This window comes from Aquarana catesbeiana, linkage group LG03, assembly GCF_042186555.1.
Source record: "Aquarana catesbeiana isolate 2022-GZ linkage group LG03, ASM4218655v1, whole genome shotgun sequence".
NCBI lineage: Eukaryota > Metazoa > Chordata > Amphibia > Anura > Ranidae > Aquarana > Aquarana catesbeiana.
This window is the reverse complement of record NC_133326.1, coordinates 84,323,725-84,341,567: the sequence shown is the minus strand read 5'-3', so window position 1 is coordinate 84,341,567 and position 17,843 is coordinate 84,323,725. Positions and strand designations below refer to the sequence as shown.

The window sequence follows — 17,843 nt, the reverse complement described above, 5'->3', positions numbered from 1 at the left end:
AAACCTAACTGAAGCCAAAAAAAACAAAATAATCAGCACAAGGGACATAACTTAGTCAGTAGGATGTATCCCTTGTGTTGATTTCTCTGCTGCTACAGGCTCTCATCAAGAGAGCCCGACTATGTCTGCCCTTTCCACCCAGCTTCGCCATTCATAGTAGCCCAAGTACAGCTTCTATGAATGTAGGGGGCAGAGCTCTCAATCACCGACCGCTCCTCTATTCATAGATCACTTTCCATTCATAGAAGCTGTAGTATAGCTACAGTGGAGAATTATTAACAGCAGAGGAAGCAATATAGAGGACACATTCTACTAAAATGTGATTTTTCTGTTCTTGATTTTGACTGCACTTAGGCTTTGAATATAAGACTTGAAAGAGGGTTGGGCAAGGGTATTTAAAGTATTTCTACTGTTGCAGCCAAATTAGGATAACACCTATTTTATATCTGTTACATGTGTTTTAGATCCTCATCTCTGGAAACTCCAGCAAAGAAAAATCTCACTAGTTCTCTTTGTTTATGAGGGGGGATAGGAAGCGGTGTTTACCATAATTAAACCTGTCTGTACTGCGCAGGCAGATCTCTCATAAGTTGTACTAGCTTTGAACACCGTCTTAAAGTGTCACTAAACCCAGGACCATGCATTCGCTATATCTGGTCTCTCACAGAGCATGGAAATGCAATCGTTTTAGTAAATATAAACTGCTAAATACCTTTACTCATCAGCCCCCCAAATAAAAACAACACAACACTTTCTAGCAATACACACCAAACTGAGCATGTGCAGAGTGACTCCAAGACTATTACCAGATGGATTGGGGATGATAAAAGAAGGGGCGGATCAAACAGCCTTTTAAACACAATGCGCAGGATTAATTCCTTAGGTTCCACGGTGAGTATTACAAGTAAGCATATACAGACTGATTTTACGGTTGTGGGTTTAGTAACACTTTAACAACGGGTTAAATATTTAGGAGCTGGGCTTCTCCATTGTATGGTAATGAGAGGGAGCTCATCCTATCCTTAAAGCTGGCCATACACGGATAAAAATTTCAGCTGCTTAAGCAGCGACCTGCTGAATTTTGATTCATGTATGGCTGTCTTTGTTTGCTGTTTTGAGATGATCGACTTTTTTCAATGTTTGAAAACTTTTCTGGATCAGCAGTTGCAGCCAATTGGCTGCAACCGCTGATCAGTGTATTCTGACAGCAGAGTCCCCTGCTGTTAGAATACAATGTTTCAGCAGGCAAGATTCTGCTATCCTCCTGGATGGAGGAACTCGTTTTTAATTTTTTTGTTCAATCAAGAGAAAAAAAACACAAACACACACACACACACTATGGCCACCTTAAGCCTTTCTATTGGGACAGATCACGCTGAACTTGCTGAGAAATGCTTGCGATCAGCCATGACACATCTTCTCCTAAGAAACAGTTAAAGGTAAGCAATATTTTGTAGGCATGGTGTGTAAATGGGAACACGTAAGAAACATAGTGGGGTTTTCTTTAACCACTTCAGCTCTGGAAGGCTTTACCCACTTCCTGACTAGGCATTTTTTTCTGATATGGCACTGCGTTACTTTAACTGACAATTGCGCAGTCCTGCGACCATGTACAAAAATAAAATAATTTTTTCCCCACAAATAAAGCTTTCTTTTGGTGGTATTTGATCACCTCTGCGGTTTTTATTTTTTGCGCTATAACCAAAAAAAAGACCAACAATTTTGAATATAAAACAATATTGTTTTTTCATTCTGCTATAATACAGTCCCAATAAAAAAAAAATTATATAAAAAAAAATCAAATTTCTTAATCAATTTAGACCAATATGTATTCTGCTACTTATTTTTCGTAAAAAAAAGCAAAAAAAAAAAAAGCGTATATCGATTGGTTTGCACAAAAAAGTTATAGCATCTACAAACTATGGGATATATGTAGGGGCTTTATTTTTAATTTTTACTAGTAATGGCGGTGATCAGCGATTTTTAGTGGGACTGTGACATTGTGGCTGACAAATTAGAGACCAAGTTACACCAATATAGTGATCAATGCTAAAAAAAAAAAAAAATGCAGTCACAGTATAAATGACACTGGCAGGGAAAGGATTGACACCAGGGGCAATCAAAGGGTTAAGTGTGTGCCTGGGGCGGTGTTTCTCTGTGGGAGGAGTGGATACACTGGAGGAAAAGAGATCGTGTTTCAGCTATGATCTCTCTTTTGCTCCTTGACAGATCAGCGGTTTGCTTTGTTTACACAGGGCACACTGCTGCTCAGTCTCTCCACAGAACGATCGGTGGGGCGCAGCCGCCGGATCCGCTGATTGGCTCCCACTGTGTCCAATCACAGCGGGAGCACCTCATAAACCACGTGCACAAAATCACATACAGGTACGCGATTTTGCGCAGCCGGGCAGCCCTGCCGCAGTATATATGTGGTGGGCGGTCCGGAAAAGCCGTTAAATAGACTGCAAAAGTGGAAATCCTCTTTAAGCCCGACAAAGTATAACTACACCAAAAGCTGAACTGTACTTTAACACTTGCACAAAGCTACATTTGATTACTATTACAGCCAATCATTTCACTCCAGATCAGTCAAGTGACTTTACTATCTTCACCTTTTCTGTTCACATTTTTTATTGGTAACATATCAAAAAGCATGACAAGGGGCATTCATTGGTTTCAATTAAACCAATATATTGTTGACAATGAATAAGGAATTCAAACGAAACAATATTGGCATTGGGGATACAGAGAGGTTTAGAACAGCAGCAAATTAAAGCGGAGTTCCACCTAAAAGTGGAACTTCTGCTCATCTGATTCCAACCCCCCCTCCGGTGTCACAATTGGCACCTTTCAGGGGGGAGGGGGGGTGCAGATACCTGTCTACTACAGGTATTTGCACCCACTTCCTGGAATAGACTCCCGCGGGAGTCACACCCCTTCCCGCACCCCCGCTGTCTCCTGGGAAACACACAGGTCCCAGGAGATAGCAGGGACCACTTAGGACGTGCAGCGCGACTCGCGCATGCACAGTAGGGAAACAGGAAGTGAAGCCACAACGCTTCACTTCCCGATTCCCTCACAGAGAATGGCGGCGGCAGCCGAGAGCCGAACGATTGATCGGCTTCGGCTGCTGACATCGCTGGACTCCAGGACAGGTAAGTGTCCATTTATTAAAAGTCAGCAGCTGCAGTATTTGTAGCTGCTGGCTTTTAATATTTTTTTTTTTTTTTTTTTTTTTTTTTTTTTTAGGTGGACTCCCCCTCTTTAAGCACAAGGGAGAGATAGCGTGTGATAATCCAGATGCTGGTAAGACTAATACATTATATCATGCTTATCCTCACCTTTTCTAGAGCACTGAACATTACCAGATGTGTCGGTAGTCTCGTGGTATCATGAAATTCTGCATTAAGCCAGGCTATGGGGCTCATATAAAAGAGCTCAGCTTCATCCACATACATCTCAGGGTCTCCAATATCCGGGGGACACTCAAGAAAATTCATCTTTAGAGGGCAGTGAACATGACTAAAAAAGACAAAAAAAAAAAAAAAACTTACACCTACAGTAAACGTGAGAATAAAGTTTACATACATATCTTGTATTTACATACATTTGGAGGATAGATTAAAAGCTATCATTTTAAAGTGGAATTAAACCTGACCTTTTCTATTGGTCTCCCGGCGTTAATGTACAATGAGCCACACATGCAAAGCTCAGAGTACATTTATGACATGGCTCTGTGCCACGATGATGTGACATCCTGTGTGCATGCACTGAGGTCATGGCATTGTGGCCCAGCCAATCAATTGCTCAAACCGTCCGAAACTGGAAGACCAGAAAATAATGGAGGTGCCTGTGACCAGCGGGAGCGCTGACAGCACAGCGCAGGAGGGGACTGACAGGTAAAGTCATAATGTGCTAATATGTGGTGCATACTAGCACATTATGGCTAAAAGCTCCTGGGAGCCATTGAAAAAAAAAATGCAGAGTTTAATCCTGCTTTAGGGAATTGTTGAGGAGTGTCTGACACACGGAGTGCCCAAATAAATCTAAACCAAAGCCAGTTTTCAGTGAATTTACTAAATGAGCACCGACACCTATTCACAAATAACTAAATAGGGCTCAGTAAGTACTGATAATTTATTTTAAAATAAATGATAATAAAGTGGTTGTAAATCTCAGGCATGAAATATGAACAAAGCATATCCCTCTGTACTGTGTACTTGTCTTAATTAAGACTAAAATGCACTCACTGACATTAACCTCCTACCGCTCAAGGTACGTCATATGAGGTCCTTGACTTTGTGGGGGTATATCTGAATGATGCCTGCAGCTACAGACATCATTCAGATATCGGCTTTTTCAGTCGGTGATTCCCTACACCATGAGAATGATCATAGCGGCTGTTCCATCGCCTGATCGTTCTTACGGGTGGCGAGAGGGGACGCCCCCCTCCCGCCGCCCTCTGGTGCTTCTACCGACACACCGCTTCCATCGGTGAGACGGAGACAGGATCCGCCGGCCCCGGATGGTAACCATAGAGATTTCCGGTGGACCGGATGGTCGCTGGAATCTCTATGATCGTTCAGAGGCCGGGCGTGATGTTATGACGTCACGACTGCATTCAAACAAATGGCGCCGCCTCGGCTGGAAAGCTGAGATAGCTTTATTTCTTTTTTTGATTTCAGGCTTCCCAGCCTAGAGGTGAGATGTGGGGTCTTAATGACCCCATATCTCACTGTAAAGAGGACTAATCATGCCATATTCCTATTACAAGGGATGTTTACATTCCTTGTAATAGGAGTAAAAGTGATGAATTTTTTTTTTTTTTTAAAGTGTCAAACTAAAAAAAGCAAAGTAAAATTAACAATAAAGAAAAAAAAAAAAAAAATTAAAGTGCCCCTGTCCCTATGTGCTTGCACGCAGAAGCGAACGCATACGCAAGTCCCGCCCACATTCTAGCCCTAGACCTCCTCTGTAACTCAAAACATGTAACCAGTAAAAAAATTTAAAGCGTCACCTATGGGGATTTTTAAGTACTGAAGTCTGGCGCCATTCCATGAGCGTGTGCAATTTTGAAGCGTGACATGTTAGGTATCTACTGTATTTATTGGCGTATAACACTCACTTTTTTACCATGAAAATCGGGTGCAAATAGCTTGAGCGTGTTATACGCCAATACTTCAATTTTAGCTGCCTCAGAAGGGACAAGGAGGGGGCCGGACGAGCGCTGTCAGATTACATACAGCGAGAATCTCCTGTTTACTTGGCAGCCTCTGTAACAGGAAGTCCTGTCTCCTGGGCCGCCATTGGACCACTGTTCTGTCTATCATAGGAGATTCTCTTTGTATGTAATCTGTCGGCGCTCGTCCCACCCCCTCCCTGTCCCCTCTAGGCTGCAGGTGGACGTCAATCAGGCTGCACTGATGGCAATGGTGAGGCTGCTGCATTGAAGGCAATCGTGAGGCTGCATTGATGTGGATTGATGAGGCTGCAGATGGGCACTGACCCTTATTTTGCTCCAAAATTCCTAATTTAAAATTTTTGTTTTTGTCCTGAAACTTCCCTCTTAAAATGAATGTGCATGTTATACGCCGATAAATACGGTATTTACTCGGCGTAACTTCATAAACATTTATGCAAAACATTGGGCTAACTTTAATGTTTTTTTCTTTAAAAGCATCCCCCCCCCCCCCCTCAAAAAAAAAAGTGTTAGAAAAATTGCTGCGCAAATACCGTACAAAATAAAAAGTTGCAATGACCGCCATTGTATTCTGCTAAAAAATATATATATATATATATATATATATATAATGTTTGGGGGTTCTATGTGATTTTCTAGCAAAAAAAAAAAAAATAAAATAATGAATTTTACATGTAGGAGAGAAATGTCAGAATTGGCGTGGATGGGAAGTGGTTAAAGCTGCCAGAGGAAAGCAGCAACATGTGTGTATGTGGAGACAGTCTGCAGTACCGCTTCTCACCACTGGAGACAGCAAGAAGGTTTGCTTGATACTGTCTGGGTACTTCAGGGTGTCCCCATTGCAAAAATGGAGCTGGTTGACCACGAATGAAGGATCTGATTGACACAAACTCACATGTTGCTGCTTTCCTCTGGCAGTTTTAATGTCAGTGAGTGCATTTTAGTTCTGTTGCTCATGCATGGTGGAGAGGATGTCCATTTGCTGGTAGAGGACACTTTCTTTGAACTGATATTTATTACATGTTTTGGACTCTTTTGCATTGGCCTTTTATTCATACTGATTTATTTTTATTATCATATTTGAATATTGTGGATGCTTTTTGCACATTATGAATGCTGCGTTGAGAGCACACCTTTAAGTTTGTAATATTCTATATTTGGAGGTGCTGTATTTGCAAAACTGCACTGGGGCCACCCTGCACATGTGTGAACTGGCTCCATTGAAAGCACATGTTATGCAAATTGTTAAAAACACATCCTTCGCATATATGTGAACCCAGCCTAAGACTGGGCCAGCCAACTGTTTATTTTCAAAAGGTCAGCAATGGCAGCATCCATGTTTCTCCCTATTAGGCTCCTTTCACACTTATACGACTTGGCCCACAATTTTGTACTGCAAAATCGCATGACAAGTCATTCTCCATGATTTTCAATGACTACCATTCATATTGGCACGAATTTAAGTCGTGCCGACTTCAAAGTAGTCCCTGCACTACTTTGGTCCAACTTCCATACGATTTGTACTCCATAGACCTCAATGTTAAACCCTCAAGTAGCATGCAAATCGTACCTGAATAATATAGACACGATTTCAGCACGACTTTGTAAGCACAAGCTGAGAATGGTTAATGCCAAAGTTGTGGCAAAGTCGTACTGCTCCCAAATCGCGGTAAAATCGCGCGGCTTTGAAGTCGTATAAGCGTGAAAGGGGCCTAAGACTGAAAAATGTGTTTCTTGTGCAAGTACAGCTATTGCCGATTCTTTTTATTGTTAGTGCCAAGTGTGCTCACCTGTAGTAGGGAATGGAGTGACAGGGCATTAGAACCAGGAGGGAGGAATTCTCTTTTTTACACAGCTGTTGAATATTAGACATTACATCAAGAGCTCCTCTTTGATGAACTAAGCCAGTGTAAAGGGCAGGAAGGAGGTTTGACACCACCAAAACACCAACAGCTGTCTTCTTCCAACATTTAAAATGAGAAAAGGAGAAACCTAAAAAAGAAAAAAAAAATAATATGTATATATAATAATAAAAATCAATTAAGCTAAATCCCCCCCCCCCAATCATTTCCCCCCTCTTTAAACCCCCTCTTAGTCCTTATACCTCCACAGTTACCTCATCCCAACATACTTCCTCCCCCCACCGCATAATCAAATGCCAACATGCTATTATTTTTCTCACGCTCTCTCGCTAAAACCACACTCACAAATAAATATCACTATCCTATAAAACCCCTTAAAGCAATTTTTGACATGCAAAAATCCAACGAGTCCGGATGGATACCAGATGATTCCCCCTCCTACAACTGAGTGGTAACCGGTTTTATTTCGCTAGCACAATCACATGGTAAACTTCACTTGGAATGTTTATTGGGACAAAGTCCCAGCTATCACAATTAGCGCCACCACATTACCTTTAGTGACGTGCTCTCTGTTTGATTTCATACAACTTTGTTAATGTTGGATCCGTTAAGGAAACTGTAACCTATGCATACCTTAATCTATGTCACTTACTTTAATCAATGCATTTGTCAAATAAAGCTTTTTTTGAAAAAAAAAAAAGTCAATTAAGCTTGTTGAAACTTCCATCTTTATTTTCCAATATATTAAATGCCAATAAAACATTTTTTTACTCCCCTGCTCAATTTAGATTATAACCATATTCGTCATATTTGTCTAGGTTAATACAAATGTCCATGTCATAACTACGAGATACATACAGTATATTACCCAATTGCTTATTCCCACTGTACTCAAGACAAGTGCTCAGCTATAAAAGTTGGGTTTACACCCAGTGTTTTGAGAATAGTGGTGGAAACATTAGTGGCTAAGTGGTTAGCACTTCCACCTAGCAGCACTTGGGTCATCGGTTTGAATCCCAACTACAGCACTACCTGCCTGGAGTTTGCATGTTTTCCCTGTGTGGGTTTCCTCCGGGTACTCCAGTTTCCTCCCAGACTCCAAAGACATGCTGGTAGGTTATTTGGCTCCTGTCTAAATTGGCACAAATTGTATATGTGAGTAATGCTCGGTTCACACGGTTGCGATGCAACTTTGGATGTGGTTACCATATTCCATAGAGCCAAGTAGCACAGGAACCTTTTCCAAAATTGCACTGCATTGATGTGAATGGGCAGCACTGAAAATGTGATTTCTGTTGTCATGCAATTCTGTGTGACTCGAGTCACATCAGAAATCACACCAGTGTGAACCTGCACGTAGGAACCTTAGATTGTAACCCTCCATTGAGGGCAGGGACTGATGTAAATGTACAATATACAGTATATGTAAAGCATAAATGGTCAGCGCTATGCAAGTACCTGTAATAAATAGAATCCTTAATGTGAAACTTTCATGAATTTTACAGGTGTACAAAAAAAAAAAAGAAAAAAAAAAAGAAAAGCTTCATGCAAAGCCTTTTCTTAGGCAGAGACAATGTCATCAGTGTGCTGCAGGCAGGAAGAATATTTCCTCAGTCTTCTCACCCCCTGTGATCAAACTGCAACACTGAGGGAGATTTACTAAAACTGGTGCACACAGAATATGGTGCAGCTGTGTATGGTAGCCAGCTTCTAACTTCAGCTTGTTCAATTAAGCTTTGACAGTAAAACCCGGATTCTGATTGGTTACTATACACAGCTGCACAAGATTCTGTGTGCACCCGTTTTAGTAAATCTCCCCTCTATGATTTTGCAGCAAGTCACAAAGTGAGAGGGTGTAGCTTGGACTGATCTGTGTCAGACATGTATCAACACAGCCAAGCACTGCAGAGGCATCAAGACTTACAACACATTATTGTGACAGCTCGGAGACAGAATTTCAGTCTGAAAAAGTAAATGCTGCCCCTTGATGATGCCTGAAAAAAATGGCTCCATCCTTCTAGAAAGAAAAAGGAAATGATGGAATTGCCAATAGGCATACTTTAATCTCTGTGAGAGGTAATAAATACCTGGAAGAGTTATATTAAAACACACTATGTAGCATGGATGCACTTGGCATGAACAAAATTATATTTGAGGCTTGTAATGTATAATAAAAAAATTGTGTCAGCTAACATATTCTGTTTTTATTATAAAGAATATTTCCTTTGGTAATTTGTTACTATGTGGGTGACTGAAGAGTATGGATGAGCAGGAGTTTGGTCCGAACATGACCCTTTTAGGTCAATTATGTCATGAACATGCTCACCTCTGTTATGCCCAGCGAGAAATGCCTTGGCTATGGCAGATTGGGCGCAAATTTGGCGGGAGTGACAACGTGATTCTGGTTTGGTTTCAACCCAAATAAGGATCACACCTGTGCTCATCCCTACTGAAGAGGAGTACAGAACTCCCCTGTCACTGCCCACATGACCATCAACATTAATGCCCTGTACACACGATCGGACATTGATCGGACATTCCGACAACAAAATACATGGATTTTTTCCGACGAATGTTGGCTCAAACTTGTCTTGTATACACACGGTCACACAAAGTTATCGGAAAATCCGATTGTTCTGAACGCGGTGATGTAGAACACGTACGTCGGGACTATAAACGGAGCAGTGGCTAATAGCTTTCGTCTCTTAATTTATTCTGAGCATGCGTGGCACTTTGTGCGTCGGATTTGTGTACACACGATCGGAATTTCCGACTACGGATTTTGTTGTCGGAAAATTTTATAGCAAGCTCTCAAACTTTGTGTGTTGGAAATTCCTATGGAAAATGTGTGATGGAGCCCACACACGGTTGGAATTTCCGACAACAAGGTCCTATCCGTCGGAAAATCCGACCGTGTGTACGGGGCATAAGTCTGTAAGAACTGACGATCTCTCGCACCAGCTGCCAGAAATCCCTGGCATTTGCGGGAACGATGAATGAGGTCACCATAGCTAAAAGAAGTCCTTTGTGCTAAAGAGAAAGGCAATAGGAAAATGTACATAAGGTGCAATATCAGAGAAGTAGTGGCTGACAGGGAAAAGATGAAGCAATCCCAGAGTTCAGCATTAAATAATGTTAAAGTGATTGTAAAATCTCTTTTTTTTTTCCATATTAAAATAACAATAACAAGTTATACTTACCTGCCCGGTGCAGTGGTTTTGCACAGAGCAGTCTAGATCTTCCTCTTCTTCTCGGGTCCCTGGCACAGCTAGCAGCTTGTTATGGGGGTACCCGAGCTGCAGCTCCGCGTATCCATTCAGACACAGAGCTGCGGTTCAGCCCCACCCCCTCTCTTTCCTGATTGTCTGAGTTTGATTGACAGCAGCGGGAGCCAATGGCGCCACTGCTGTGCCCCGGCCAATCAGGAGGGAGAGTCCCAGGCGGCTGAGGGACTCGTGGACATCGCTGGATAGAGATGGGGCTCAGGTATTAGGGGGGCTGACTTTACAACCACTTTAACAAGTAGTAAATAAAAGTGTCTTGAACCATCATCTTACCACAGAAGATCATGCAGAGCGGCAACACCGGATAGATAAATCGAAATTCTTTATGGCTTAAAAAGCTTAAAATAAAAAAAAAAAAAAAAAAAAAAAAAAGGGAAGAAGGAAACATTGTCATTAATGCAATAAAAAAAAAAAAAAAATTATAATCTATAAAGTCATTGCAAACCAATAGAATAACAAGGAGACCCTAAACAGAGTAGCCAGGTAATTTCTTTGTAGTATGGACAGTATGGATTATGGAATATTGTATTCCATATTCAGATTTCACGTAGTTTAGAAATCCTTGTACATGTACAGTGTATCTTTATTATCCACACTAATTCATCAATGTATATATAACCTTATTTACAATTACAAGAATGAAAACTTAGGGTTTATATAGAACAAAACTTTCATTACTAAAGGTTGTTTTAAAAAAAAAAATAAAAAAAGACCCGGTCACCAACTTACAAAATTGCAGGTAAAAGCACAGATAAAGCGAGTCTTAAAGCTCAAATTCAGGTATGATCTTTATTGGAAACTTGCACTGATCCAGTAATGTAATGATGCATATTTTACACCACCAGGGGGAGCGGACAGTCACTGTACCAAACTGGACCAATGCAAGTATACAATAAAGATCATACCTGGAGTTCAGCTTTAAATGCTTACTTATTTTTTAATTTGTATTTATTTCAGGTACTTATATAGCGCCGTCAATTTACACAGCACTTTACATATACATTGTACATTCACATCAGTCCCTACCCTCAAGGAGCTTACAATCTAAGGTCCCCAACTCACGTTCATACACATACTAGGGCCAATTTAGACAGGATCTGATTAACCTACCAGCATGTTTTTACAGTATGGGAGGAAACCGGAGTACCCGGAGGAAACCCACACAGGCACAGGGAGAACATGCAAACTCCAGGCAGGTAGTGTCATGGTCGGGATTCAAACCAGCAACACTTTTTGCTGCTAGGTGAAAGTGCTACCCACTATACCACTGTGCTGCCCAACATTGCAACATTTTTCCTTTCCTTAAATGACTTTTTATTTACACCTTTGAACTTGCTAAGGAAATAGACCACTCCAGGAAGAGTCTGTAGTATTCCCCTTGTGGCTGTGCCAGGGAATCGACTCTTTCTGAAGTAGGCATTTAAAGCTGAACTCCAGGTATTATCATTATTGCATTCCAGTTTGGATATTTTTTACCTGTGGGGCCATCTTGAATATGATGTCAGCAGATGCAGCTGTCACTCAAGTGACACTCTATAGCACAGGGCACCAAACTTTGTAAACAAGGGGCCAGTTTACTTTCCCTTGACCTTTATGGGGGCCTGAATTTGGCCAGTGGGAATAGAAATCGCCCCAGTGTCAGTGGAAATAGACAATGTCTTAGAGTTGGTGGTCAGCTGGATTTAAAAAAAAAATGTACATAGTGCCTGTGCCTAGTAGGTAAAGGAATAGCGCTCCATAATTGGTATTAGTGGAAGGAATAGGGTCCCCATTGTTTGTGTCAATATAAAGAATAGTGCCCCATCATTGATGTCAGTGGGAGGAATGGTATCCGTGTAAGGAGGAGGAATTGTGCCTCATTTCAGTGGGAAGAACAGTTCCCCCGAGGGCCGAATAAAGGCTGCATTTTGCAGATCACTGCTCTACAGTATTCCCTCTTTGGCTGTGTCAAGTAACTTCAGTGACAGCTCTGAATCTGCTGACATCACATTCAAGATGGCAGAGCCCAGCAGTCAGAAGTCTTTTGGATGTCTACACAAGGAAGGCTTTTCTAAGTAAATAATATACAAAAGAGAATAAAAATGAAATACACATATAACCTTATGAGAAGATTGTTTTGAAATGAATGTTCTGGTGACAGGGTCTCTTTAGTGAAAAGGGTCTTTATGAGGATATGTTCATTTTCTTTTATACATTTTGTAATGACATCTAGTGATACATTTAACGTTTTTTCCAGCTGTTGCTTTTTTTTTTTTTTTCATTTGTTTTTAGCAAAACTATACTCCCACAAAAGCTTATGGCTCGAAAACGCCGATAAACATAGAATAGCTGTGTTTCTCAGCGTTTCTAAGCTTTTATCAGAGTTAGAGCATTTTTACAGCTGAAAAACTACTCTTAAAACCCATTAGTTATGGGGGTATTTTCAACCAGAAAATTTTCCTGCCAAAAAACACTGAGAACGTACTGGAAGTCGGAGAGTCCTCCCACAGTCACAGAGTGGATTGCTGCTGTAGGTAATACACTCAGGATGGAAAAGATTATTTATCAGCATTGGGGTTGTTTGAGAAAGTTTGAAAAACTCTGGCTCCCATGGCTGAATGTACCCGGGCTTGCTGGACGGATCTGGTCATGGACAGGCTGTGGAGTGGAGATGCTCTTCATGCTGAAATGCTTCATACTATGTCTATGCCTGGTTATTTTGTTATGGGCTGTATGCATTTACTTCAATAAAAAGTTTTTGTTTTTTTTTTTAATTCAAAGAAAAAGGAAACCAGCTGAGAACATCCTATGTGTGCATGGACACATAGGATAACATGCTGGGGTGTTTACTGGCTGCAGAAAAAAAACGCCAAAAGCCAACAACAGCAGCTGCAAAAACGTCCAGTGTGCATGAGGCCTAATAGCTTTTATTTCCATACACACAAATGCATTGGAAACACTGTACAGTCTATTCCAAATCAAAACAGGTTTCAAATTCTGTATTTTACAGAAAGTGAAGAAAAGGGAATATAAGGCCTCTTGCACATTGCAGCTTGAAAAAGCTCAGTACAGCTTATTTTTTTACGGAGCTAAAATACAGCCCATTAATTGTAATGTGCCTATGCACACAGGCACATAAACCAGCGCAGTGTATTCTTCAGAAAAAAAAATTAATTTGAAAAATCTGCATTTTTGGTCAGTAAATTACGCTTCATGCGTGCAATCGTACGTTGGGCGCGTACATGGCGATCTGTGGGTGTGCGCCCAAAGTACGATGGCAATTCGCACAGCCGAGTATAACTACGGCTGGTCAGTAAGTGGTTAATTACACAGAATCAGCAGCATGCATGTCATGACTCTTGGGTCTGTTGGTTTTCTATTACTCTACTACACCTACTAGTAAATTATATGCCATGTAGGAATATAAATTTACACCAAAAACAGCGATTAATTTGGTTAGCGATGTTGGACTGCTATTATTTTGAACACAACTGTATAATGCAGCAAATGTCACTGACATTCACTGCAGGTGAATCATTCAATTTAGTTTAAATGACATTCACGGCTTTATAAATATATCCCACAGTGTTTTGCTTACCTGTAAATTAGCAAAGTCCAAGCTATAGCTACCAACAGAACTATGTATCGTCTTGGTGCCACCACAACACCATGTAAAAAGAATGGTAGGTGTGTGCCAATGATGACTGGAAATCCTTGACTGATGTACCAGTGCCATGGATGAGACCCATAGAATGACCCCATATTTTGTAGAACATTAAATTTCAGAAAATTCCACTGAACAAATGTCCACTAGAAAGAAAAGAAGAGGGCGGGTTTAATTAGGGATCCTGAAAGCATAGTACTAACTCAAAATTAGTCAAAATTTAAAACTTTGAACCATCAAAATAAAATTCTAATTTTAAAATGCATTTTTAAATGTAATTTAATTTTAACTTTTTGATTTTGCAAATTAAAGCTCAGCTGCGGGAATGTTTTCTTTCCATGGGATTCTAGCCAGTGTTTAAAATAAAAAAGCAGCGTTGTCTGCAATACTCACCTCCTCTCCAGAGCTGTTCCTCCACATTCATTTCTTTTTGCCACAAGATGTCTGCAGTCTTCTGGGTAAAAGTGTTTCTGAAGCAAAAGTTTTCATTGCCTTAAAGTGGTACTTTAGTCAGAAAATTAAGTCCTGCTAGATGACTTTAGGCTGGCCCATTTTCCAGGTATAGCTATGTAAAACATTAAAAATAAGTATCTTATACGGTTTAAAATCCAGTAATACCCTGTCTCTCTGCTCTGCACATGCTCAGTTGCTCTCTATTTTTTTTTAGGCATGGTGCCGAATTTGCAGAGGCCAATCCGCTGACAGCGGAATTAAACCCTCCTATCCTTTACAGCCAAGGAAGCTGCTTCTGTTTGATCTGCAACTGCCATGGTGCTGCATGTAATCAGTTATGACACCAGCCATTTACTGATTTTGACAGTTTGGTTGAGGACACAAGCAAATGTAGCAATCCCAGCATTCCAGGAATGTAATGGTTTATTGAAACCGTTAAATCGATGGTTTAGTTCCGCTTTATGATTTACTGCTGCTCAGGGGCTCTGGGCTTCATCAAAATGGCAGCCTCTAGCAAGAAGAAACAGGAGCAATGCTAAAGGCAATATACAGCACACACTAATTTTGGTAGCATAATTATTAATGTTGAATGTAACTATGTTCCTTGCTAAAGAACATCATTTTTTTAATCAAATTGTTATGGGTGCTGCTTTAATGCAGGTTATGCATTAAGGTAAAAAAAACTCTCTACTACTTGCGCCCTTCTCCAATCCCTAAACACTTACCTCTCACGATCCAACTATGTTCTGCCAGCAGCACCACTGCCACTACCACTTTCTGGTCTCACAGAAGACTAAGAGCAGTGGGAGCCATAGGCTCCTGCTGCTGTCAGTCAAATCCTAGGGGGGGGGGCGCACATATTTATGGACACACACAACCTGGTTCGGGAGCATACCGACATGGGTGCCCCCTCAGCACGTGGCTTGCTAAGGGGGAACCACAGGAAAGAAGGAGTGGACAGTACTGGCAGGGGACTCCAGGGGGACCTGCATGATAGGTATAGCTTTTTTTTTTATTAAAAAAAAAAAGTTTGCCTTAACAAATACTTTAAATGACACCCAGTGTGTCATTCAACCTGGAAGACTGAGGAAATACTGTGAGTGTAGGGCATCATAGACCACTCCGTGAGCCCTGTCCTCGTAGTGTAATAATGCAGAGAAGGGCCCTGGTGTCATCAGTGCAACTCTCTGCACCAATAAAGAAGAGAGATGAAGAGGCCGAGGGCAAAAAAAAAAAAAAAAACACCACCACACAAAACACACATCAGGGGGGCCAGGGGGAGCCCAGAGATGGGCATTAATGTTTCAAATATGAACTAAATTCTGTACCCACGTCATAAATATTTTATTATTTTCAATTGTTAGGGAAACCTGTCTGCAAAAATATTAGTCTGTCCATAATGATCATACATATAGATTTCATAGTATCTCACATGCAATACTGATGCTGTATTAGTCGTATTTTAGTATTAGGTTAACAGATGAATGTCAGCCTACAGCCTATAGGCATCAGACAGGAATAAAAAAATTACATAGAAAGACATTTAGGCCCCTTTCACACTGGGGCGGTTTGCAGGTGTTATTGCGCTAAAAATACCGCCTGCAAACCACCCCAAAACAGCCTCCGCTGTTTGTTCAGTGTGAAAGCCCGAGGGCTTTCACACTGAAGCGGTGCGCTAGCAGGAGAAGAAAAAATCTCCTGTCAGCCACATCTTTGGAGCGGTGAAGGAGCGGTGTATTCACCGCTCCTGCCCATTGAAATCAATGGGACAGCGCGGCTATACCGTGGCAATACTTCGGCTATAGCCGCGATATACGAGTGGTTTTAACCCTTTTTCGTCCGCCAGCAGGGGGGTTAAAACCTCACCGCTAGCGGCCGAATACCGCGGTAAAACAGCACTAAAAATAGCGCTGTTTTACCGCCGACGCCCCCTACCGCCCTAGTGTGAAAGGGGCCTAAAAGTGTACTTATAGTTGATTAGTTTTCTTCTCACAGCATGGGCTACATGATACAATTCAGAAACCTCAAAATAAATGAAAAAAAAAAAAAAAAGGTATTGATTGAGATAGAGATACAGATATAGCTCTCTCTCTTTCAATCAAGCTGTGGGAGTGTACTGTGAGAAGACAAGCAGTGGTTTCCTGGATTATTTGTTCCAGTAGCCACTGAACCTAACTCGTCTTTAGGTGTGAATGTACATTCTCCGGTCATCAAAACCACCAACAACAGAAAAGCCTATGCAAAGGGTCTCTCCACAGGAGATAAAAGTGATGTGGAGGTCAGCAGGAGGAGCCAGGTGATCAACTACTCTGGAAGTGTTGGTTTCCAGGCGATTTTGGGGGACCATTTCTAATGAACATAGAAGTTTTAGGCTCTGCAGATGGTAGGCAATTAATTATATACACTCTTTTAAGGAGTTAGCAAGCCTGTAGTGTAGCAACAAGGTGCTTTTCAGCTGTGGTTTGGTAACGCGCTTGTTACTGGAGTAAATACCAACGTGCTGCGATACAATTTTATTTTGAATGGCACCTTCACATACTAAGAAAAAAAAAAAAAAGGGGGGGGGGGTTGGAATTGGAAATCAATCCCAAAATTGGATTAGATTCCAATTCCATCCCCCCCCCCCCTTTTTTCCATATGCCATAGTGCCACTGGTGTAAGCAATTAACTTATTTTCTACAGGCATAGTCATCACTGACCTTCCGCCTGTTGTCACTAGATTGTTGAGCAGAGCCACATAGTTCTCTTTAACCCCCCGTTTTCTCCACCTTCACACACTAAGGCAAAGCAGCTCTAATGCACAAATGTTACAGAGCAGCACAATACATGGTAACGCACTGCACTTTGTTGTTGTGCTACTTTGCCAAAAATGGTGCATGTCCTTGATGCATTGTCAGAATATTCATTGGAATGGGCTGTCTTAATGCAATGCACGTTAACTTGTGAAAAAACATGCATCAACACACATGGTAATGAAACACGACCAGGATCTAAATGGGCCCTAAGAGAGTTTTTCAAATTGTGTAGAATGTGTGGTTCTAGTCGAGCATTCAGCTGACACCACCCTCTTTATAGTGATTTTTTATTCCTTTTGGCAGTTGGCAAATCCCGATGATCATGTACCTATAGCAAATGTGCATCCATTGTGCAATCATTGTTTTTACTATGGAACATTAGATAATGTGGTCAAATTATACAAAGGGTTAAAAAAAAACTGAGGTTTTACAACATACCAATGTTTAGTCTCCACTGAAACATACCTTATCAAAAAATACTCTGTCAATTATCAGTGAGGCCCCAAAAGTAAAGAGTCTGCAAAACACACATGTAATTAATATTCTTGAGGTGGTCAGTAAAAAGTTAATACAGTTAGTGAAAGGCACATGCATTTCTTTTTTTTT

General features: G+C 41.1%; 1 protein-coding gene across 1 annotated transcript in view; it reads right to left on the bottom strand.

Annotated features, from left to right (window-relative positions):
- The window catches only part of PIGB (phosphatidylinositol glycan anchor biosynthesis class B), a 51,621-nt gene that overhangs the window by 2,503 nt on the left and 31,275 nt on the right, over nt 1–17,843 (bottom strand). Inside the window, exons 7-11 of the mRNA XM_073618760.1 lie at nt 17,703–17,754; nt 13,924–14,135; nt 10,620–10,684; nt 6,991–7,192; nt 3,342–3,522 (exon numbers count right to left, since the gene is read on the bottom strand). Of these exons, the coding sequence (XP_073474861.1) occupies nt 3,342–3,522; nt 6,991–7,192; nt 10,620–10,684; nt 13,924–14,135; nt 17,703–17,754 (712 nt within the window). The remainder of the gene's footprint in view (nt 1–3,341; nt 3,523–6,990; nt 7,193–10,619; nt 10,685–13,923; nt 14,136–17,702; nt 17,755–17,843) is intronic.